Raw genomic sequence first — 26,414 nt, forward strand, 5'->3', positions numbered from 1 at the left:
TTCTTGATGCTTTAGTCAGCCTCTTCGCTCCTATTGCTTTGTCTCTATGATCGACAAAAACCTTTTATGTTTCTAGAGAATTTCTTTGCCCTGGTTTGATTGACACACACGTTCATGCAAGCCAGTATTGTAACTGTGGTTTGGCCCTTGATTTGCCTCTCTTGGATTGGCTCAGGAAGTACACAATTCCAACAGAAGCAAAATACATTGATTTGGAGTTCGCAAAGGATGTATATTCCACATGTTTGGTAAGCTTGTCATCTTACATGTAACTACGTGGAAGTTCGGGGAGAGTTTGTTTGGTGGAGGTGCACGATCTTGAACAGAATATGATGAATCATGTTGAAAATCTAAGAAATAGGCCAAATTATTCTAAAACTTCAGAATTCTAAGTCAAAACTTTGTATGTTTTTGGAGAGGGCTATCGAAATTTTGCATCTTGGACTTGGATCACTTTTAAACTGAATCAGGACTTTGTTCAATTTTGCATTATGCTAATATTTAGCTCGTTTTCTAAAAAAATCAAGACTTGGCTTGTTTTCAATCTGAATAAGGGATTAAGTCAGGGATTACCTCATTTTTGCAAAGTGTCATAAAAATTCTGCAGTTTTTGTAAGACTTGGATTTTCTTACCAAATGAGGATGTGGCTCATTTATGCACCGCTTTTGAACTTTTTGAAAGTATTTTTTTGAAAAGTCAAAGTCATTTTGGCAACAATTGTAGACTTGACTCATTTTAAAGCGAATTAGGAATTAGCATGTTTTTTAATAGCGTCACTAAAATTCTGCATCTCAGACATAGCTCTTTGTGCGCTGAGTAAGGGCTTGGCCTTTTTTAAGCTCAGCTTGGTCTCCAGTAGCTTTTACATCGAATCAGGGTTTGGACTGTTTTTGAAGTCACTTCAATTTCCAGTAGAGAAATCTATTGTGGTGTTAAAAAAACAATTTATCACAAAGAGCTTTTCTTTTCAGGGAAGTGTTAGCTTTTCTTTCAGAGACAGTACTCTAGAGCTGAATAAGTAAAGAGCCATGTGCAAAGTGTTATCATTTTATTTTTTCCTTTTCCCTGACTCCATTACGGTAAGGGTAGTCATAAAAACTTAAGAGGGAGATCATTTGATTGAAAATTGAAAGTTCTAGTTCTCTTTTTTAAAGTCAGTAGTGATTTGAGGGCAGCCAGTTCCCTACTTCTCATATCCATTCTTGGTACCGACACCCCGTTACTTCCCTGAAATTCAATCAAATTTTGGAATATCAATTCTGTTAAAAATTGTCAAAATCTCTAATAAATATTTCTCCGTGAATGGTGCGCTCCCCATTGCCCTTGGAAGAAGGGTTGTAAATAATAAATATCTCCATTTGTTTCAAGAGAGGGCTTTGAGTGGTAGGGGGGGGGGGGTCTATTTTATGTGGGGTGTGTGATTGGCTCGAAACTTTAGGAGATCAGTCTCTGGTTCAAATTAATCAAACATTTTTTTTTGTCGGAGAGGGAGTTGGGAGCCTCGTAATGGGTCAAAATTGTTTTATCCCTGATTAGTTTGAAACCTACAGCCGTGAAACCTTAGACCAAGATGAGCCGGATGTACCAAAAAACGTCTGAGACAAGGTTTCCCTCCCGAAAACGGGCTAAAAGAAGAACCCAAAACTGTTTTTGATCGGTTCCAAACTTATATTCCTTAAGTCCTTAAGATAAGCAAACCCCAATCCATTTGGAGGTATTGGTTTCTTACAAAACAAGATCTAAAAAAGAGCAAATAATATTTTCGTCTGGTAACTCTGCATGGGAGAATTCGCTTTAGAAACTTTGAAGGGGGACCATTCAATCGAAATTTGGATCAACATTGCTCTTTCTTAGTTCAAAAAGTGTTTGGAGTGCCACCATCCTCCTTCTCATGGTCTTTTCCGCTACCCAGCCCAATAATCACTCTAACAGCCCACGGAGTAAGGGTTATTAGTTATGGAAACTATCCCTTGTTCACAAATAAGTTTTAATAGGATTGGCGGTCATGTGTGTTCTTGGATGCCCGACAAGCTGAGAGAGCTTAGTGATCCTTGCTAGATAGACATCCTCAGAGTTTCTTAAGGGTGTACTACAGAAACGAAGTCGAGATATCAGTAAATCAAAATACGCTGTATCCACCTGATATTTCAAATTATCTGCAATATCTCGGGAACGATTGGTGGGACCAAGTGGAGCCTAATAAGGAGTGAAGGGGGGGGGGGTACAATCTAATGACGTTCTGGCCTATAGAAGGCCTAGGAGGTGTTAGTCCTTGGAATTTTCCAAACTTGACTTTAAGATGGTAGCGCTGGGTGCTGAGGAATTTGGAGCTTCCCTTTTTTATGAAAAAAAAAATTTTTATCGGTAAAAGTTAATTCTTAAATATCAAACTATTGCAATAAAAAGTTGCTCCTAAGCTTAAAGAGAGAGGGATCGATTCTTTCTTATTTAAGGATTTTCTTATTTATCTATGCAGCAGAAGAAATACTAATAAAGTACTGGATGAATTAAAAAAAATTGCTGGGTTTATCTTTCACTATCAGGTTTTGAGGGTCAACGCCACTTGTTTTGGTAGAGCTTACGCAAGACGTGTTTTGGTCCACTGACCGCAGTATTGAAAAACAGTTGAAAGCGTCAACATCGTGAATATTGATTTTTCTTCTTAGAAAGCATATTTTAGTATTGGATATGAGTGCTCTTACTCTGTTGGATGTTGAGGGTGCTAGCAGCAGCAGTGAGATGAAACCAAGAGTACCCACTATTGCAGTAGAAATTACAAGCAGTCGTCGGCTAACCCTTGAATGGGATGAGATGTTTGCAAGATATGTGATATCATTGAGCAAATTGAAGTTGGAGGAACAATTATGTTTTGCAGCGACAGTGAATATACTGCATATACATAGACTACAAGATGGATTAAATGCATTGGTTAGATATATTGCAGATAATGATCTGAATCAAAATGTAAAAAAAGAGTAAGATCTTTACTATTTTGTTTCTGAAAATAAAAATGTTTTGAAATCGTAAGAAATCCTTTTTCTTCTTAGATATTAATAGGTTACTACTTCTTTCCCTATCAAACTTATTTAGACACTGTACCCCTTGTTACCCACAAACCATTTTAGGCAATCCTTCTCAGTTACCGGTACTTCGTAAACTATAGCTAAAATAAAAATAAAACTACCAGTACTAGGGTCAAAGGGTCGTTTTATTATTGGGTTGGGGGGCCGCGTACCCCCTTAAATTTGTTGCGTTCCCCCAAGAGGGACACGTATCATAGTTTGAGGACCGCTTCTCTTGGGACCAATAAGTGACGATAGGGTGCTCAAAGTAGAAAGAATCTTCATTTTTTGGCTTTGTTAGTTTAGTTTATAATCAGCAGTGGGAGTGTCAGGATTATAAAAATGGACAGATTTGAGAAAAAAAAATCATGCGGAATCTTGTGACTTTGGAAAAATGCTTGAATCTAAACGATCATTTTAAAAAATTATCAATGCAAAAGAAAATAATCTCTCAAAGAATGCTTTAAGATATCATGAAAGATGAGTCTCCATTTTTGGATTATTGAATGAGACTTATGCGTCGCGGACCAAATGTATTCAATTAATTGACATACCAATCGAAATGAACAAAATGATATTGCAGATTTTCTTTTGAACACTACCTAGAAATTCAAGTTCTTCAATGCTGATTTAAGACTCTGTCCAAACTGTTGTTTCAGTCTCTGTTTTGTATGGCAACTACAAATAAGTCGACATTTTAAAAAATCCTGGCCAAACAGGTTTAATTGATTTGAAGTTTGTCGTTACTTGTTTACTCCTCCTCCTCCCTCCCTCTCTCTCTCTCTCTCTCTCTCTCTATCTCTCTCTAGAAGTAAAAAGAACATTCTTTTTTCGACTGCAAGTTAGTTTATTTTTGGTAGGGAGAGAGTTAACGCTGAAAAAATGTTTTACACATGTATGCTATGTTTGTAAACAGTGGGCAGCTGGTCATCCTGTGATAATTGCACTATTGTTGATGATATTTTAAAAAATCCTGTCCAAACAGGTTCAATTGGTTTGAAGTGTGACGTTACGTATTCACTCCTCTCTCTCTCTCTAGAAGTAAAAAAAACATTCCTTTTTTCGATTGCAGATTAGTTTATTTTTGGTAGTGAGAGAGTCAACACTGAAAAATGTTCTACACATGTCCAATATGTTTTTAAACATTGGGCAGCTGGTCATCCTGTGAGAATTGCACTATTGTTGATGACTATGACGAAAAGTGCAAATTACAAAATCCAAGTAAACTGCATAGAGGATATGCAGCACAAATTTAAGAATGTAATTCACGTCTTGTTGCTTGTGACTCTCAAACTAGAGGTTTCCTTTGCTCCAATTATCACTATGATAAACGTGATCAATGGAAAATATTTACCTTGGTATGATAGAAAAAATCTCTAATCGCGATATAGCAATGCATGAAAACCATAGCTTTTGGTTGATCAAGTTTGTGCTTGCATTCGATTTTGAATAATAAATTTCCCTCTTCGCTCGAGGAAATTTTGATGTAGGGTGTATAGAATGAAAATGGTAAGCCCAGAGGATCGAAAAATTAAATGTCCTTTGCTGTTTGGAAGATGCATAGCCAATGACCCGTCTTAACAGTCGACGGACTACTATTAACAATGATAATTCTATCGCTAGTTATCGCTAGTATTGCGAGTTATGAATATGCTCAAGAAAATCCGAAGGTATACGATAAGTTTTTTATTTGGACATGTGCGGATCCAAATTGAATAAATTGATTATTTGATTTATGTTCATGGTGCCAAGTCCAATACAACACTGCCATTGGGGGTAACTTCTCATTAAGTATCAAATTGATTTAGTGAGATTAATGCTATACTCTCAGTCAGTGCCTCAGCAAAGGTAAACTCTAAACGTACAGTGAACGTTCAGACACTACTCATGTCTTGAGTACCAGACAAGTCCTATACAATGATACCATGAGTTTTTGCAAATATTGTATCAGCTATACCATTTTGAAATAGATGTAAATTTCGATCAAGGGATTCCAAGGTCAGTTCATAAAGGGTCCTGTAGGATTTATCAAAGAATAAATTATAGAGCGGAATTCCATTTACTTTACACACAAGAGAAGAGAGCCCAAACATTTCAAATTGATCTGTGGAAATTGTCCTTGGTCCTATAGAACTAGTACTTTTTACAAAAACCAAAGCAAATTTTGAAGGAATTTCACAACTGATAAATGAAGAGCCGGTGTAGGTACGTGAACCCATGGCAATATGTCATTGTTTTGGGATTGTGTGCGAAACGAACAGTTTTATATTATTTCCACTGGCTGTTAAAATTTTCAATTGCCAAAGGAAATAAACTCATGACCTGTTGTTTTCGTAAATGAAGTATTGCAAAAGTAAGAGAGATTGTCGCGTCAAGGGCTATAGCAAGTACCTTTCGCCAAAAAATTGGACGGGGCAAGTATTAACTTTGTGTCAATCTTAACATTGGGATGAAACCATTTGGGTGTATTAAATATTTCATAATTTATTTTCACCACTATGTGTAAATCACTAGTAGTCGCCTCTCTAAGTGTATCGGTAGTGTCAAGGTCCATTTTATTTTCATTTCCAATGGCCAAGCCCCTTAATTTCTTAGAGGACTTTGGAGTCATCAGCATGAATTGTATGGAACTCTAATAGTTTGAACGATTGTTGCTAGTGCTCACCAATGTTAAATTTATGCAGACATTGATTTGTCTAAGCAAATTGTGTAGTACACAATTTTCAAATGATAAACCCTCGACAGCAATTGGTTTTTCATCGTTAGATTTTTTTACTGTCACCTGTAAATCTATAAATGTGAAAGGTCAATCTACGAAATAGTTTTCACTGTAATAAATTTAATAGTGAACGTTTTCAAAGAACATTATTGCGGATAGAATTGTTCATAGTAACCATGTTTTGTACTCATATAAACATTTTTTTGCATTGAAATGATTAGGTGAATGAGGGGTGGGACCTTTTGTGTGGTAAATTTACCATTTCTGTCTGGGAAAAGGAATCTTTTTTCGATCTAACATTTTTTGTCTCTTGATTTCTTTTTCTTCTTTGACAAGAGTGATATATTTCCCTTCTGACCTGAGTAGAGACTGATGAGTGGTGTAGTGTTTCCTAACATATTTAAAACTTTTTTGCTTTGTCGTGATTTCAATCACTATCCGAGAAATCACGCACTGGACCTGAGATTTTCGTAAACACTTCCTTTAAAATCCCTCCCAGAGCCCTAATCGTGTAGTATATAGGACGCAAAATCAGCGGTAACCGGAGCAATATTTTCTTAGCCAGGGGTAGTGCAGAGCGAAAAAACTTATCAAACTAATTGCCAACACCATAACCCAGCACTGACGAACGACCTTTTATAATAGTCAAATTCCATAACCCAATTGTTTTGGTCTAAAAGTAGCAACATACCAATCAATATCAGGAAAAACAAATTTATTTTGTCTATTAACCATATCGTTGTTGAATGGGACAAAAATGACATGCAAGCAGAGCCAATTTTTTGTTGTTGCTAAAGGATAACCTAATTCACTTCTTAATGTTAACTGGCATAATTTCAAATATGAAGTGTTTAAAGAAACATATGGAAGGTGCTACATTGAGTGGTGAATGTGATCGTGGGAGGTTTTTCATTCAAAAACACGTAGGAGGAGAACATTGTTATTACCAATTATCGATGTCACAACAATGAATGCATAAAGAAATAATCAACTGTCCGAGAAGAAACCGGGTGGATAACCAACAAAAACAACATGTTCCATCCCACTGGTGGTTTCAGTACTTTTATCAATAATTATATTCTGTTTAATACCAGGAACATCTCTCAAGTTATCGTTAAGATTAATATTTTCCTTTTCAATGGAGGAGCTAATGCAAATCTTTCCGTGTTCCATTGAATAGTTAAAATAGATCGCACCATTCTTATGAGCGGAGATTCTTCTATTGATTGTATGACACAAAACATTCATATTAGCAAAATTCCTTGTATGCTAGTTTGAAAAATAGGTATTCACCAGAATTCAGTGATTCCATCCATTCTTCGGTAAAGACTGGCCAATCATCTGGCCTTACTCTTATGTAATATGCACGATCGCTTCTCAGGATATCGTATTTATTTTTGAGAATACAATCCACAGAACCAACTTCATACTTTCCATTTGATCAGATGGCGGGGGAGAGTTTTGTCCAAAAAGCACTTGTTTTATTCAAATCTTTGGAGAGTGGGTCAGAGACACTAGAAATGAATGTGACATAGAAATCATTGGGCATTATGAGCGTCTTCAGCGGGAATCCAAAAATCAAAATCAGAGTTTATCCTTGCCAACGAACAAGCAACTGTCTCTTGTCACTGTGAGTTCGACACTTTAATATCTTTTAAATCTGGTTGATTCCATTGTTTTTAGTTTTTTTAATTCATTGTCATAAAAGACACCGAGAATCTCTTCATCTTTCACATCACGCAGACGATAAGTTACGGGTTCAGCGTCTAAGGCTCTATACACTTTAAAAAACTCAGTGGATCATAAGTAATTTACTTTTTCAATAGCATTGGTAGTTCAATTGATTCAGACTGTATCACCAACATTGAATTTCTTCTTTTCACTTGAATTTCAGTTGAACATGGTTTAAGAAGAATTTCAAGTGTATGAAGACCTCCTCGATGAACTTCCAGATGACTAAGTTTGGACAGTGATCAATGAGGACGCTGATTAGAAATCAGCAAAATTTTATCTAAACTAAGAATAAAACTAGTAGTATTTTACAAAATACAATATCTCGAGGATAAAAGTCAATAGCTCTTATCAAACGTTCAAACATTCAGCCAGTGCGGCCTTTACTGGACTATGACTATGATAGACCAGTGCATTATATTGCAATAAAACTTTTTTTTACGTGTGGATTAGCAAATTCACTACCTCTATCTCTTTGAATTTTTCTATAGCGATCCTGTTCAAGGATGGATTTAGCAACTTCAGTCCCTCTCTTTGACTGCAATGGAACGGCATATGCATTTCGACTAAAAACACTGATTGCAAGTAAAATGCAATCATTAAATGTTTCAAAGCTTGAGCCATTTTGCACGTAAACACGTAGTGAAGTGAAGTTAGCATTTTGCATAATGCACCAAATTTGAGACGTCTTCACTCGGCAGTTTTGAATGACAAATCATCCTCGGCACTTGGTATGCTAGTATTTTTTGAAAATGATTTAAAATCACTTTTTGATATTTGACTATATTCCTCTAATCGATTTAAAATATATTTATCGGCAATAAGACTTTTGGGGAAATTGGATGAGCTTCAAACTTTAGGCAAATGACAGTCAAATAATGTAAGTCTCTTACGATTTACTATCAAATGAATTAGATTGTAGGTGTTGCCGTGAATTGTAACATGATTCTTTTTACCGTTTATTTGTACATGTTCACTTTCAGCTAGATAGGTCAAGATTCTTTTACATTGCTCACTATAAGACTGAGGTAACAGGTCTACAGCACTTTTCAAAACTTTAGACACTGACGAATCTTCTTCTTGGTTTGGTGGTGTCGAAGTTTCCAAATTTTGATGAGGATCGCAATCAATGACATTTACTTTTAGTGGTTTTTCTCGGTAGTGTTTATGCCTGTAGTGTTTATCCACTCGTCGAAAGGAATCTTGAAGCAAAAGTAATTTTTTATCGTTGGCAATTGTCTCATTGTTAATAAATTTTCTAGGATTGTCCTCAAAATGATCTTTTGGTGGAAGGGCGAGTTCTATTGGTATCAGCCTGAAGGGTTTAGTCATTTTTCAGAGAATGCTGTTTACAAGTGCAACAATTATCAGCAGCACAAGTGTAAATAACCTACCCTCCGCTTGAAGAATATGTTTTCTTGTAAAATCCTTTCCTTTGTTTTTGGATGCTAGGACACATACAAGCGAACGATATTGCATTAGCTGCTGCTTAAAACTTCTGTCAGTTCAACATTGCCTTCAGTTAAATTTCAACAAAGTTCTGATAAGAGATTAGTGAATTCTTTGTCAACACCATATTTGAAACGGTCTTCCTAGGTCACGGTTTTTAATTACCGAGGACGGTAAATAAATGCCTGTTTTTACATAGTTTTTTCAGTGTCATGATGGCAACTAATGACCTTTTTTACTGTTCACTTGTAGATATATGGTAATTTCATTGTCAAACATATCGGTGACTACACGTAAATCCTCGGGTATGTCTTAATTGAGATCTAATAGAATATAACCATTGGGTTTATTCACAGCCTGATTGTATGCCGAGATTAGGAGTTTAGGTTCATACTTGTTTGTTTAAAGTTATGAGGGAATTTTAATTACAAACAACCCCATAGATGATATAGTAAGCAAAGTTCAAAGCAAGTGTTCTCTTACATTTGTTCTTATGAATGAGATTGTGGAAAACTTCGGCGACAGAAATTTTTTAATGATGAGATTGGACCGTGATTAAATTGTAGCATCTCCTGAGACCATTCTTCAATTTATACAGCTAAATCATGAACAATAAACCACGAGCTTGGTTTAATAATATTAAAAACATCAAGCCCTCGCATGAATTTTGTGTCTCGTGCAATAGTCTTTATTTTATCATAAAACTCGGTTCACACGCTGTAGCAATAATAGATATTTTTCGGATTTTTTTACAGTTATTTTTTTACGATTTTAAATTATTTTCGTTAAAAGTGACGTTTTGCCAGATATGGATGTCGCGTAAAGAAACGATCTGAAGAGTGTTTTTAATTGATACATATTACTCTTCTTACTTCAAAAATACCACTAACTGTAAAATAACTCAATCTGTTTAATAAATAATAATTCTCTATGTTCAAAACAAAAAAGAATAAATACATGTTTTCTTTATTGACAATAAATGGATTACGAAAAATTTGACAGAAACTTGAATATCACTTTACTTACATAAGATATACACTGGGGGAAAACAATATATTTACAAAAAATTAAAAATTGGTGGAAAACAACATATTTAAAAAAAAAATATTAACTTGAAAAAACATTAAAAACACTTAGGCATGCAGAACCACTATGGCGGTGCGGCCACTACGATGGCCAGATCCCCCCAGAGGGCGTGGTGGCCACTGCGGTGTCAAAAAGCCATCCCCAGGCGGGAAGCAGGACAGGGGGGATGCATCTAAATAATAGTATATTATTAAACACTTTCTGTTTAAAAAAAATTGCCTTGCGCACACACGGAATAAACATATAAAATTACTACAAAAAACACTACAAAAAAGGATTGAAATACAAGAATAACACTGCTGAGATGGTGACTGACAAAATACTGTTGGGATGCAAAAAACGGACCCTCTTCTCGCCAACTATTGAATTTTCTCCAGACTGAGAAGGTGTCTGTATTTTACAAATTCATCTTGGTTCAAAGTAAGGTAATGTCCATGGGTTAGTACCTTCACAATGTCCGCACACACATATACTTATTCCAATATGGCTGACATGATATTTTTTCTATTCTAACCGTGTTGTTTTTGAATTTTAAAGTGTGAATCGAAACGAATTTCGCTCTTGGGACTAGCCTATTTTCTACACAGTTTCTATAAGCACTTCATGTCGAAATTGTCAAAATGTCGAAATTCTCCTTCACATAGTGTTTAGGCACCCCCTTACAGACTTTTATGATTTCCTATCGTGAATTTGCACACAGTCCATCTTCGGACCTGCAAGCACACCGTGGGAAATCTAGTCGCTCTTCGTTTCGGATTAAAAAGTTATTTTGAGCTTGGCACTTTACTAACTCCGAGTAAATGGAGTCGTCCCAATTGTTAAAGTCCATTTGAGAGCTTTTTCATTGCAACAGGAACATATTGGAGTCTATGGTCGTGAACGATGTAAATTTCGGATCGGCAATGATTCGAGTACATTCTTTTAGGTTAGTTACGACGTCACAAGGACTCCTATGGCCCACACTCTCGCATATGTTACCGAAGACTGAATTTGAAATAAGTTTAATGATCTCTCTTTCAACCTGCTATAGTTGCTTCAGAATGTTTACTGACAAAGGTATCAATAAATGTCTTCATGTAAAGCTTTTGATCAAACAGGAGGGCTCTATGAATCCTTGGAATCTTGATATCGTTGGCTAGCGTCCAAAGCAAAAGATTGCGATTTACAACAATATTCTTTTCCGGATGATATTGACTAAGTAAGTCCTTAGACACCGATTTGTGTATGCACGGTAAAACAAGATCCTTTACCGAGTCATGAACTTCCACTTGTATTTTATCATCAATTTCGAGAAAAAATCCCTCTAGCCCACTTTTCTCGACAATGGAAACGTCGGGGAATTTTTGGTCACGAGGATTGTTAATCCATTTGTAATTTACACGCGGCAAAGAGTTGTGAGACATTCCTGACGGATTAAGGAGTTCATACCTAGAAAAACTGCGTCCAACTTTTCACCGGTGCGTTGTCTAGTCGGGTCAGTTTCCGGGATACGATCTCCACGAAAAATATACCCTTCCCTCATGAACTCTAGAAATTATTGCTGATCCACGTCGGTAATCCGACCTATAGTTTTCTTACCTATTTTGATGATCAAATGCATCACCAGATGATGAGTTGAAAAATAATACCCCAAATCCAACCAAAAATCGTCATAGATTTTATCCGTGTTTTTATATACAATATCCAATAATGTCAATGCATCACTTGCCATGTAAATTTTACAATAATCCTCCCCATTTTACCCCCTTCCTTGGCTCAAAATTTTTTTTTTAGCAAATTCATAGTCAGTAGTGGTTCATTGACGATCGTGAAGTGAATCATAAAATGCTTCGATGGGCGGAAATGTTTCCTTACGACGCCTCGAGGTCGAGCTGTAGTACTATACAGATATATGCCCTTAAACGTTAATAAATCATACATTTCTTCATCTGGAAAGCGCTGTTTAAGAAGAGAAAAACTATTAAAATCGTCGCTTTTCTGTGCTTGAATTAATTGACTTATTGATTTGGGGAAAAAAAATATAGAACTCTAAAAACGGATTTTATTCAAGCAAGTATAACCATTACACACTGTTTTCCATTTCAAATGAGAGACTATCAGCTTCTCAGATGATTTGGGTATGATATTATAAGAAAAAGAACCATCTACCTATGTGCCATCTGAATTTCACCTTTCTGCAAACTTGCCAACACTAGTAACATGAATTTCAAATCATACTTTGAATTTTGTATGTAAACCGGTAGAAAGTAATCTTGCGTTTAAGTAAACGTTTAAATTACAAAATTTATGGGCTAGGCCACAAAATTATTATACCCTGATAAAATTGAATTGCTTAGATAGTTATGATCTCGGACTGACATTCCCTCGCCAATACCCTCAACAAATTTTTCCTTGCAAACCAAATACAACCTCTTATCCTTAACGGCAACTCGTCCTATGGTGATGAACTTATTAGATAACTTGTATTGCCGAGCAGTGAAACTGACTTATTTTCTGTTTCAATAAGTGCAATCATGACTGTGCCAATTTAATCTTGCCGATCCAATGTCTAGAAATCCTCTAGCAATTACATGGTATTACTAGAGTCTCTCTCTTCTTGTGCAAAAGAGACCGTAATGGCCTAATGGTCTTTAGCACGAATCAATTTCGATGGATCCTACGCGTCCGTGCGTTTGGCATCGATATCTAACGCCACCCTTGTCACTTTGTAAGAGTAAACTCAGAAAGTTATTGAACGGCATGATTACATTGTCACCCAGAACCTTGCCCACAGACTGGTACCCATGCCACTTACAATGTCTCAAGTGATGTTTTAATTTTAATTCTGTATGGAATCTAGAGAGACATTGAACAATAAAAGCAAGCAGCCCGATAAGATCTTTTCCCCTCACTTAAAACCCCACTAACATCTGTAATAGGAAAAAATCTCCTATGGAATTTGGCTCACTAGCAGGCTCGTAAAAAAGCCATACCCAGTATTTCACCGATTCAATGTACGGAGCCCTCACTGGATATATTACACCCTTTTTATCTTTTATGTTCACCGCCTCAAATTCTGTATCATAGTTCAACACTGTAACACCAATCTTTAATTTCACATTAGACCTCTCAAAAATAGCTATCTTTAAGTGTTACAAGGTATTGTCCATTTAAATAGTTGAAATCTTATTTAGACAACTCTGTCCCTGCCTAGGCCTAATAAGTGAAAAATCTAATCAATATGTCTCTTTGAAATCACCGAAAAGGTTGTTTTTTTTTACTGTGATAAGGAATGCATTTTTAAAGCACCATAACCCTGTGTCGAAACGAATGTGTTGTACATCCTTAAGCCCATTTAAGTCTGAATTATATTTTATACAACCCTCCCGCCTCTTAAAACAAAATCCTTTTTAAACTTACCCCCTTTAATACCTAATTTTCAAAAAATAATTCTACTGAACCATTCTATTTTCATTATAAAAATCCACTTTACTTAAAATACGGCCCACCCAATCCGAAAATAAACTCCCAAAAGTATGTAGGTCTGGGTGAACTGTTTGTAAATGAGTTTGCATATAATGTAAATACACTTCACCCCATTCCTCATTTAAATAATAACAATGCACAATTGATGCTTTAGTAATAACCCTACCTCCCCCTCCCAAAATGGTTATTCAAGGAGGGATCAAATCTTGCCCACGTATGAGCGTATTATGTCAACTGGATCCATGAAAATACTACCCTTCCCCCCAAAATAAAGTTGAATGGATTCCAAAACTCAGCTCTAAAGACGTAAACAATGCTAAAAACAGAATTTCATACATGAAATTCAGGCAATATAGGAGGTAAACCACAACCAGTTTTTCCTACTCCCCCCCGGTCCACCTCCCCATTTTCACTGTGAGTGCTGATTGGGTGAGTGATCTCTGGTCTTCTGACACTCTTTCGAGTATGTTAAGTGATAAGTCGTCTTGCAGCCAGTCCAAAAATTCGGTATCAAGACCTAGATCAGCCACAAAACTGTCTAGGTCAAAATTAGGGAGAGCTACACTATTTGGGTTTACCCCCTCAAAAACAAGTTCACCCCTCCCGTATACTACCTCTAGGACCATGCTGATACAGAGAAAATCGTTAAATTTTGTTGGTGTTGATCATATTGGTGTCTCTGTGTCACCAACAAGATTGTTGGCACCTTGAAATGGCGAAAATATCGCTAGTCAAACCTAAAAACTATAACAACTTATTTTCTCTTAGAAACAATAATGACTTTAACCTGTTTGAAAAATGTATCATTAACTTGTAAAAAGATAAATTATTAACCTGTAAAAAGTTTATATTATCAAGCTGTAATTTTTTCAGGGCCAAACCTCCTACCAGAACCATCGAACATGGCCCCCAACAGTATCAGTTATTAGCTTGAAAAAAACCCGTAACTCTATTTTAACGGCCAGGGCCATCAAACCCTCCTCTCTCTCCCAGAACTATTGAATAAGGTCCCAACATCCTGGTTATTTTCCCTTTGAAATGTTTCGGTTTTATCTTGAACAGGAATATATCATTTTAGCAGTGATGAAAAACCTGTTCTATTTTTGAGGACCAGGGTGGCATCAACACCCCCCCCCGCCCTTTCCAGAACTATCGAACAAGATTTTCAACCTCCTGTTTGTTTCCCTTCTTTGAAAAGGTACTGTTTTATTAAGGGGAAAAAGACAACTAAGTCTTGGTCTGCTCCCTTTCGTTTTGAAAATAGCAAGGGGAAATTTCGTTATGAGTCTCAATAACTATGATTTTACTTACGGCAGGTGCGGTATTAATACTGTTTGTTTGCGTGGTGCTCGGTCCCTGACCAAACTAATCTTCAAATAATATATCCAGTCAATCTGGTTTGTATTTGCATTCCCGTTCTGTCGATATTTCAGCTGTAACCTGGAAAAGGAATAAAAGTTATTTTCTTTTTGAAGACAATTATGATTTTCACCTGTGAAAAGAATACATCGTTAGCCTGTATCATTTGGTGGGCCAGGGCATTCAAAATTCCCATAACATCCTTGAGTTGACGAAAATATCAATAGGTGAACCTAAAAAAATACAATTAAAACCTTATTTTCCTTTTTTGAACTGGTCCAATTAACCCGGAAAAGATTATATTATTTTATTATGTTGAAAAATCTATAACTATATTTTTTGGCCCCCAACAAGGCTTTTTGAAGACAATTATGATATTCACCTGTGAAAAGAACACATCATTAGCCTGTATCATTTGGTGGGTCAGGGCATTCAAAATTCCCATAACATCCTTGAGTTGGCGGAAATATCACTAGGTGAACCTAAAAAAAATATAATTTATACCTTATTTTCCTTTTTTGAAATGGTCCAATTAACCCGAAAAAGATTATATTATTTCATTATGTTGAAAAATCTATAACTCTATTTTTTGGCCCCCAACAAGGCCCTCAATAGCTCAGTTATTTTTCTTTTTATTAAACTGAATATATTCACCATGCTGAAAAAACATAAAAAAAAACTTTTTATAGGTATAATTCGTGATTGTTGGAATAAAATAATTGCGTAATTTTGGATGATAATATACCGATTTTACATAAGAGAGGACTGACATTAGTTATGTCATCTTGTAAGGGGAGGGGGCAGAAAAGACCCCATATCTTTGCCTTACAAGGGGAGTGCAGGAGGTCCCACATCTTTGCTTTGTATGATTACATCATCGAATACCCTCAGCTTGTTTCTAAGAGGAAGCCCTTGTTGGTCTATATTATCCTGAAATAAAGATAAAATTGTTTTAATTTTACAAAAATTGATCTCTAAAACAATAATTTCAAAAAGTATTGCATCTGCCTTGAATTTGAATCGTATAACATAACTCATCCCTATTACCTCCCATCCCGTCTCAACGGGCCTACTCATAGCCAAAAATACAGGATTGATATAAGTCTATGGCAGCAAAATGATGTGTAAGCCCTTTTGCTTACACCATGTAAGGGGGACGGGGGCTTTACACTATACTAGGAATCATTATTATAATCAAAAAGACACTTCTTTAGCTATATGTATTTATGATTGAACAAAAACACTCTCCACCCATCCATTACCCCATATATTAGATACTTTTACGTAAACATTTGACTTTAGAGGTAAAACGTATTTGGCTGAAATGTATCAATTCAAAATGAGAAAATTCTCAAAACACTCAATTATTAATGGTGTGCGTGGTCAATCTCATACCTGTCGGAAAATGCACTCTAGATTCACGGATGTCAATTAAAGCATCTGCTTACCCATCCGTGAGAATAAGCATCGATTGGAATTTCTTCAATGCGCTTTAAAATAGGGGACAAATTTACGATAAACTGTATTTAGCTATGATAAGATAGAATTATTATACCCCCCCCCATAAATCTTTTTATGGGGGGAGGGGTTAGGTTTTAGCTTTTATTTTCATATACAAAATCCTATCACCTTCAATCTAAGCATACTCAGCTTTTTTTTGGGGGGGGGGGACTTACCTTAATCCCTTACTGTACTTGGAACCTTACCTGTAGGTATGTTCGGATAATATCCTTTTTAAAGTTTCTTCTTTCACTGTTTATTTTGAATGCCAAACTGATGATTCACCATGCTTGTATGCAAATTTGAAACTCTAATGGAACAATGGAACTACCCGGTCCTTTACCCAGTAAGAGCATAAACAAACTCTTGAATAGGCCATGTAACGGGAAATATCCGGTGTTTGCATTTGCTACAAATGGGTTTGGATCAAAACCAGCTCTTGTCTATACCACATAACGGTGAAAGCCTTTGTTGTTGGAAATAGTAAAAATATCTGGCCCATAGGAAATACATATTCAGAAGCAAAAGAAACTCTTGTCTAAACCACATAAGGGGAAACCCTTTGTTGTCGGGTTACAAAGGATTCTTGGACAAAAACATGTGTTGTGTAATAGGGAGAGGGGGAAACCTTTGTTGCTTGAAACACTAAAAATATCTGGCCCGTAGTAAGTCTTACATTTTTGGAAGCAAAAGAAACCCCTGTGAAAGCCCTAGCAAAAAAAAGTGGCGTTGACATAGAAAATTACGTCATCTATACAAGTAAACATTAGAGTAACGTCTTGGGGGGAGGGTGTACTAAGATCTTTTTTACATCCTGGGGTTCCTCAGAAATGTCCTGAGGGTTTTTTCGATCGGAGCCCGTAGGTTTAAACATTTAAATACGCCAAAGTAAACAAGAAAATCTCCAGACTATTACATAACAGCCATATATATGTAAACAATAGCCCCTACGTCTTGGAAAATTTCTTTAGGGAAGGCTATTGTAGGTTGGCTGCAGGTACCATCCAGTAGCTTCAAATAAGTGCCGGTGCCGGGATTTGAATGGATATGGGCATTGCTGTATTCACGGATAGCACACTACTCACAGAATAATTCTTCAAGTTCTAATGTAGCTCTTTACTTTCATTAAAACGAAATTGTAGTTTTAGTTAATTTCTCTTTATTCTCAATAGCATACATTGGGTTACCCTAAATGTGATGTAAGTAAGTAAGTAAGTTTATTTGTAACCCGCAATATAAAATAAATGCGGAGTAAAAAAAAATAATAATATTATCCACAAGGATATAATAAGAAAAACCCAACATAAATAATTTAACAATATCCATAGGATCACTAATCTGGAAAAAAATATGTGAGGGGGTCACTGGCACATATTTTCCTTGGAGTATTGGTCCTCAGATCCTTAGCGATGTTGTCAAGCAGCACTAGAGCGTTGATAAGTCCAAAATGAGAAATAATCTAGTGATTTCTGTACCACATTGGCAAATGTAGCGAAAATTTACAATATTTAAAATATGAAGACGGTCTTTTTTGCGCATTAGAGGCTTCAAACCGGAAAGAAAAAGAATTGCAGGAGAACAAAAACTATGGTAAAGTTTACATAAGCCGCGGCGGCTGTACCTCCCTCTATTAGGCGAGATTTTACCTTGTTAGAATCGAATGCACTGCAGAGCACTAGCCACTAGAGACGAGCATGTAGTCGAAAGTTTATCAGAAAAGGCAATCCCAAGCCATTTCAACTTTGAGACACATTTCAGTAGCATTGTACCCCCATGTAAAAAAGGAGTAGGGTTAGAACTATTAAAACATATGAACTCGCATTTTGAAGCATTTACAGAAAGCCCAATCATACTCAAAGCATTAATCGGAACATTTAGGTTCTTTGTGAGGCCTGACCCAGTATGACCAACTAGCAGAACATCATCAGCATAGACAATGTGACTAACAGCAGTATTTTCTAAAAACACAGTGGGAGACAGCATTCGCAAATAGTCCGCAAGCACAGTTTTAAAAATATATGGAGACAGCACACCACCTTGCCTGACTCCTTTCTTTACTGAGATAGGCTGAGATATTTCAGACATCAATTTTAAGCGAACCAACGAATTGAAATACCAAAATTGTAGAACTTTTACTCAGGAAGAATTAACTCCTGCTTTAACTAAGTAGCGAAGTGCTTGCAAATGTACAACGTTGTAAGAAAGCGCCCAAGATATCAACCGAGAAAAAATAAAGTGGGCTTTTTTGCATTTTTGCAGAGACGAGCAACTGACCAAGTATATGTTGGGCTTGAAAACAACCAAAACCGGCTCTGAACCCAACTTAATAATAAAAAAACTCACATTTAGTCAAAACTTCAGGCAATATAACATACTCGAACAGCTTGCTGATGAAACAGGAAACTGTAATTGGTCGATAACTGAATAACTGATCTGCGACCTTTCCCCTTTTTAGAATTGATGTTACAATTCCCGAAAGAAAACTATCTGGAATTAACGACTGGGCTAAACAAATCTGGAATAGGAGCTGAATGTCTGTTAACAATAATGAACACTTAACGGTGAAGTGATTGTAACACATACTATCCATATCAGGAGCACTTGATTTCTTAACATTCTTAAAAGCCCGATAGATATTACCACTAGATATTGATAATATATGGACTTGCAAAAGAACTAAAGGAACAGTATTATGCAATAAGGAAGAAAACAAGGACTGGATAGAATGATTAAATGTAGAAAAAACACGAGTAAAATGAGCAACAAAATCACTGATTTCGATAATCGAATCGGTAGCAGGCACACACTTGCTGCTATTTATTATATTGGAACATGACTTCCAATCCGAGGGGCCGTCCGAAGCATTCAGGTGGGCTTGACGCAAAGAAAATCTAAACTGACGTTTCAAATTTTGCTTCATTTTAAATACTTCACCAGACTTGGGCTGATCACAAGTAATCCAAAGGCGAAGCCAAAACTTCACGCGTTGTTTAGCTTTTATCACTTCTGGGCCAAAATTCCATAACGGTTTTCTGGTGCCAATTCTAACACGTTCAACAGGACCTGAAACTGAAGCAGCTGACTTCAAACAATGCACGATCTGGTAATATTAACAATTTAAATCAATCTTACCTATCGGTGACTTTACAGAGGTTTGTAAAAGGTGAAAAGGCACTTTCAGGCTTGATAATAACGAGCAAAGAACATACAAATAATCTTCAGGATTTACTCGTTTCCAATTTGGTTTATCAAACCATTTATTTTGGTAAGAAAAACGGTTATAAACCAGTAGAGCAGGCGACTCAATTTCACAAGTTAAAGGCAAGTGATCATCGTCAATTTTATCATCCAAAACAATGACAGGAGGAACCACAAGAGATCCCCTTGAAAATATAATATGAGTAGAATGTATCTATGGAATTCCATAGAAGCTATACACTTTTTCAAAGAGAGTGAGTATCCTCTCATACCTATACTTCCTTGGTACCTTTCCAAACAAAGTGATTAAAAAAACATGTCTTTAGCAACTTCGTTCATCATGCTAGTGTATAAGGTTTGAAAACTACGCCTTAGGCAGTGAAGTTTGACGTGCACATTGCAAAAAGCGAGCAAACTTTTTATACCTATAAAGTGAACAAACACGTTTTGTGAGTATAATTGAGATTATATAACGCAACCAGATGGGTTTTTGAAGCTTTTTCAGCATAACTTGTTTTATTTTTTTCCTTGTATTTTTAAGTCGAAAACTAGAAATTGTCAAATTGCGTATTTAGGAATGATTTTGTAGGAAAAGCTGTCTATCACCCATGCATTATCCCCTGTTCTATTTCTTTGAAGTATGTGCTATCAAGAGTGGTTTCTAATTTTTCGGACAATTGCCTTTAGTCAAGACTAGTTTGTTAGGAATGTTTCGGTATATAGCATTTGTGAATTGGATCGTATGAAGGTGGAGAAAAAAAGGGTATAGCATTTGCGACTTGGACTATACGAACGATATTAATTGAATAATAGGGGAAAAAAAGAGCTAGATAACATTTGCGAATTGGATACAGCTAAATCGTAGTAAGTAAGTAACAAGCTCTTTCTTGAATTCACCTCGTGGATACACAATACAGACATCTCACTCAAGAAGTTATGAAAAAGTTGTAAGTAAGTAACAAACTCTTTCCTGAATTCTCCTCCTGAAAAGGGTTTTTGGGGAGATGGGGTGATGACAGAAGCATGTCTTAGAGTAGCTATAGTTCTGTACTGTGGCACGAATTGCTTGTGAAAAACCCAAATGAATGACTTGAAATACAATTTTTAACAAGAAATGTCTGAAAAGTGTTTTTGGGGAGATCGGGTGATGACAGAGTGGATGTCTTAGACTAGTTATAGTGCTGTACTCTGGCATGAATTACTTTCGAAAACCCGGATGAATTACTTGAAAATAAAGTTTTAACAAGAAATGTCTGAAAAGTGTTTTTGGGGAGATGGGGTGATGATAGAAGCGTGTCTTAGAGTAGTTATAGTTCTGTACTGTGGCACGAATTGCTTGTGAAAAACCCAAATGAATGACTTGAAAATAAAGTTTTAACAAGAAATGTCTTAAAAGTGTTTTTGGGGAGATGGGGCGATGACAGAAGCGTGTCTTAGAGTATTTATAGTTCTGTACTGTGTTACGAATTGCTTGTGAAAAACCCAAATGAATGACTTGAAATAAAATTTGTAACGAGAAATTTCTGAAAATTGTTTTTGGGGGGATGGGGCGATGAAAGAGTGGATGTCTTAGACTAGTGATAGTGCTGTACTGTGGCACGAATTGCTTGCGGAAAACCCAAATGAATGAAATGAAATAAAATTGTTAACAAGAAATGTCTGAAAAGTGTTTTGGAGAGATGGGACGATGACAGAGTGGATGTCTTAGACTAGTTATAGTGCTGTTCTCTGGCATGAATTGATTTCGAAAACCCGGATGAATTACTTGAAAATAAAGTTTTAACAAGAAATATCTGAAAAGTGTTTTTGGGGAGATGGGGCGATGACAGAAGCGTTTCTTAGAGTAGTCATAGTTCTGTACTGTGACTTGAATTGCTTCTGAAAAACCCAAATGAATGACTTGAAAGAAAATTTTTAATGAGAAATGTCTGAAAATTGTTTTTGGGGAGATGGGGCGATGACAGAGTGGATGTCATAGACTAGTTATAGTGCTGTACTGCGGAACGAATTGGTTGCGAAAAACCCAAATGAATGACTTGAAATAAAAATTTTAACGAGAAATGTCTGAAAAGTGTTTTTGGGGAGATGGGGCGATGACACAAGCGTGTCTTAAAGTAGTTATAGTGCTGTACTGTGGCAAAAATTGCTTGTGAAAAAACCAAATGAATGACTTGAAAAAAAAACTTAACGAGAAATGTCTGAAAAGTGTTTTTTGGGAGATGGGGCGATGACAGAAGCGTATCTTAGAGTAGCTATAGTGCTGTGCTGTTGCAAGAATTGCTGGCGAAAAACCCAAATGAATGACTTGAAATAAAATTTTTAACAAGAAATGTCTGAAAAGTGTTTTTGGGGAGATGGGATGATGACGGAGTGGATGTCTTAGACTAGTTATAATGCTGTACTGTGGCAGGAATTGCTTGCGAAAAAACCCAAATGAATGACTTGAAATAAAAATTTTAACGAGAAATGTCTGAAAAGTGTTTTTGGGGAGATGGGCCGATGACACAAGCGTGTCTTAGAGTAGTTAAAGTGCTGTACTGTGGCATGAATTGCTTGTGAAAAACCCAAATGAATGACTTGAAAAAAAAAGAATTTAACGAGAAATGTCTGAAAAGTGTTTTTGGGGGGATGGGGCGATGACAATAGCGTGTCTTAGAGTAGTTATAATGCTGTGCTGTGGCAGGAATTGCTTGCGAAAAATCCAAATGAATGACTTGAAATAAAATTTTTAACAAGAAATGTCTGCAAACTGTTTTTTGGGCGATGGGGGGGGGTGAAAGAGTGGATGTCTTAGACTAGTGATAGTGCCATACTGTGGCACGAATTGCTTGCGAAAAAACCAAATGAATGACTTGAAAAAAAATTAACGAGAAATCTCTGAAAATTGTTTTTGGGGAGATGGGGCGATGACAGAAGCGTGTCTTAGAGTAGTTATAGTGCTGTGCTGTGGCACGAATTGCTTGTGAAAAACCCAAATGAATGACTTGAAATAAAATTTTTAGCGAGAAATGTCTGAAAATTGTTTTTTGGGGGATGGGGAGATGACAGAGTGGATGTTTTAAACTAGTTATAGTGCTGCACTGTGGCACGAATCGCTTGCGAAAAACCCAAATGAATGACTGGAAATAAAAATTTTAACGAGAAATGTCTGAAAAGTGTTTTTGGGGAGATGGGGCGATAACACAAGCGTGTCTTAGAGTAGTTATAGCGCTGTTCTGTGGCACGAATTGCTTGTGAAAAACCCAAATGAATGACTTGAAAAAAAAAATTAACGAGAAATGTCTGAAAAGTGTTTTTGGGGAGATGGGGCGATGACAGAAGCGTGTCTTAGAGTAGTTATAGTGCTGTGCTGTGGCAGGAATTGCTTTCGAAAAACCCAAATGAATGACTTGAAATAAAATTTTTAACTAGAAATGTCTGAAAAGTGTTTTTGGGGAGATGTGGCGATGACAGAGTGGATGTGTTTAGTTATAGTGCTGTATTCTGGCATGAATTGCTTTTGAAAACGCAAATGAATGACTTGAAAATAAAGTTTTAACAAGAAATGTCTGAAAAGTGTTTTGGGGAGATGGGGCGATGACAGAAGCGTGTCTTAGAGTAGTTATAGTGCTGTGCTGTTGAAGGAATTGCTGGCGAAAAACCCAAATTAATGACTTGAAATAAAATTTTTAACGAGAAATGTCTGAAAATTGTTTTTGGGGAGATGGGGTGATGACGGAGTGGATGTCTTAGACTAGTTATAGTGCTGTAGGGTGACACGAATTGCTTGCTAAAAAACCAAAAGAATGACTTGAAATAAAAATTTTAACGAGAAATGTCTGAAGTGTTTTTGGGGAGATGGGGCGATGACACAAGCGTGTCTTAGTGTAGTTATAGTGCTGTACTGTGGCATGAATTGCTTGTGAAAAACCCAAATGAATGACTTGAAAAAAAAGAATTTAACGAGAAATGTCTGAAAAGTGTTTTTGGGGGGATGGGGCAATGACAGAAGCGTGTCTTAGAGTAGTTATAGTGCTGTGCTGTGGCAGGAATTGCTTGCGAAAAACCCAAATGAATGACTTGAAATAAAATTTTTAACAAGAAATGTCTGAAAAGTGTTTTTGGGGAGATGGGGTGATGACAGAGTGGATGTCTTAGACTAGTTATAGTGCTGTACTCTGGCATGAATGCTTTCGAAAACCCAAATGAATGACTTGAAAATAAAGTTTTAACAAGAAATGTCTGAAAATTGTTTTTGGTGAGATGGGGGGGGGGTGACAGAGTGGATGTCTTAGGTAAGTTATAGTGCTGTACTATGGCACGAATTGCTTGCGAAAAACCCAAATGAATGACTTGAAACAAAAATTTTAACGAGAAATGTCTGAAAAGTGTTTTTGGGGAGATGGCGCGATAACACAAGCGTGTCTTGGAGTAGTTATAGTGCTGTGCTGTGGCACGAATTGCTTGTGAAAAACCCAAATGAAAGACTTGAAATAAAATTTTTTACGAGAAATGTCTGAAAATTATTTTTTGGGTAATAGGGCGATTTGGGTAAATGGATGTCTTAGACTAGTTATAGTGCTGTACTGTGGCACGAATATCTTGCGAAAAACCCAAATGAATGACTTGAAATAAAAATTTTAACGAGAAATGTCTGAAAAGTGTTTTTGGGGAGATGGGGCGATAACACAAGCGTGTCTTAGAGTAGTTATAGCATTGTACTGTGGCACGAATTGCTTGTGAAAAACCCAAATGAATGACTTGAAAAAAAAAATTAACGAGAAATGTCTGAAAAGTGTTTTAGGAGGGATGGGGCGACGACAGAATCGTGTCTTAGATTAGTTATAGTGCCGTTCTGTGGCAGGAATTTCTTGCGAAAAACCCAAATGAATGACTTGATTTAAAATTTTTAACAAGAAATGTCTGAAAAGTGTTTTTGGGGAGATGTGGCGATGACAGAGTGGATGTGTTTAGTTATAGTGCTGTATTCTGGCATGAATTGCTTTTGAAAACGCAAATGAATGACTTGAAAATAAAGTTTTAACAAGAAATGTCTGAAAAGTGTTTTGGGGAGATGGGGCGATGACAGAAGCGTGTCTTAGAGTAGTTATAGTGCTGTGCTGTTGAAGGAATTGCTGGCAAAAAACCCAAATTAATGACTTTAAATAAAATTTTTAACGAGAAATGTCTGAAAATTGTTTTTGGGGAGATGGGGTGATGACGGAGTGGATGTCTTAGACTAGTTATAGTGCTGTAGGGTGACACGAATTGCTTGCTAAAAAACCAAATGAATAACTTGAAACAAAAATTTTAACGAGAAATGTCTTAAAAGTGTTTTTGGGGTGATGGCGTGATGACACAAGCGAGTCTTGGAGTAGTTATAGTGCTGTACTGTGGAACGAATTGCTTGTAAAAAACCCAAATGAATGAATTGAAAAAAAAGAATTTAACGAGAAATCTCTGAAAAGTGTTTTTGGGGGGATGGGGCAATGACAGAAGCGTGTCTTAGAGTAGTTATAGTGCTGTGCTGTGGCAGAAATCGCTTGCAAAAAACCCAAATGAATGACTTGAAATAAATTTTTTAACAAGAAATGTCTGAAAAGTGTTTTTGGGGAGATGGGGCGATGACAGAGTGGATGTCTTAGACTAGTTATAGTGCTGTACTCTGGCATGAATTGCTTTCGAAAACCCAAATGAATGACTTGAAAATAAAGTTTTAACAAGAAATGTCTGAAAAGTGTTTTTGGCGAGATGGGGCGATGACAGAAGCGTGTCTTAGAGTAATTATAGTTCTTTACTGTGAAACGAATTGCTCGTGAAATACCCAAATGAATGACTTGAAATAAAATTTTTAACGAGAAATGTCTGAATATTGTTTTTGGGGAGATGGGGGGGGGGGGTGACAGAGTGGATGTCTTAGAGTAGATATAGTGCTGTACTGTGGCACAAATTGCTTGCGAAAAACCCAAATCAATGACTTGAAATAAAAATTTTAACGAGAAATGTCTGAAAAGTGTTTTTGGGGAGATGGGGCGATGACACAAGCGTGTCTTAGAGTAGTTATGGTGCTGTGCTGTGGCACGAATTGCTTGTGAAAAACCCAAATGAAAGACTTGAAATAAAATGTTTTACGAGAAATGTCTGAAAATAGTTTTTTGGGTAATAGGGCGATTTGGGTAAATTGATGTCATAGACTAGTTATAGTGCTGTAGTGTGGCACGAATTGCTCGCGAAAATCCCAAATGAATAACTTGAAACAAAATTTTTAACTAGAAATGTCTTAAAAGTGTTTTTGGGGAGATGGCGCGATAAAATAAGCGTGGCTTAGATTAGTTATAGTGCTGTACTCTGGCACGAATTGCTTGTAAAAAACCCAAATGAATGACTTGAAAAAAAATTAACGAGAAATGTCTGAAAAGTGTTTTGGGGAGATGGGGCGATGACAGAAGCGTGTCTTAGAGTAGTTATAGTGCTTTGCTGTGGCAGGAATTGCTTGCGAAAAACTCAAATGAATGACTTGAAATAAAATTTTTAACAAGAAATGTCTGAAAAGTGTTTTTGGGGAGATGGCGATGACAGAGTGGATGTCTTAGACTAGTTATAGTGCTGTACTCTGGCATGACTTGTTTTCGAAAACCCGGATGAATTACTTGAAAATAAAGTTTTAACAAGAAGTGTCTAAAAAGTGTTTTGGGGAGATGGGGCGATGACAGAAGCGTGTCTTATAGTAATTATAGTTCTGTACTGTGGTACGAATTGCTTGTGAAAAACCCAAATGAATGACTTGAAATAAAATTTTTAACGAGAAATGTCTGAAAATTGTTTTTGGGGAGATGGGTGATGACAGAGCTGATGTCTTAGACTA

At 36.5% G+C, this 26,414-nt stretch overlaps 1 protein-coding gene and 1 long non-coding RNA gene across 2 annotated transcripts in view; one reads left to right on the forward strand and one right to left on the reverse strand.

Moving 5' to 3' along the window:
• The window catches only part of LOC148942779 (guanine deaminase-like), a 123,670-nt gene that overhangs the window by 56,376 nt on the left and 40,880 nt on the right, over positions 1-26,414 (forward strand). The window contains exon 3 of the mRNA XM_089102353.1: positions 77-248. Within this exon, the coding sequence (XP_088958479.1) occupies positions 77-248 (172 nt within the window). The remainder of the gene's footprint in view (positions 1-76; positions 249-26,414) is intronic.
• LOC148942780 (uncharacterized) lies at positions 9,958-16,662 on the reverse strand. Its single transcript, XR_016143050.1, has 3 exons — positions 16,579-16,662; positions 14,825-14,953; positions 9,958-10,220 (listed from the first exon to the last, which is right to left on the reverse strand). It is a non-coding gene; the product is annotated as an uncharacterized LOC148942780 (long non-coding RNA).

The sequence above is a fragment of the Artemia sp. Qi Xiang Cuo genome, chromosome 16 (assembly GCF_049724085.1).
Source record: "Artemia sp. Qi Xiang Cuo chromosome 16, ASM4972408v1, whole genome shotgun sequence".
Taxonomy (NCBI): Eukaryota; Metazoa; Arthropoda; class Branchiopoda; order Anostraca; family Artemiidae; genus Artemia; species Artemia sp. Qi Xiang Cuo.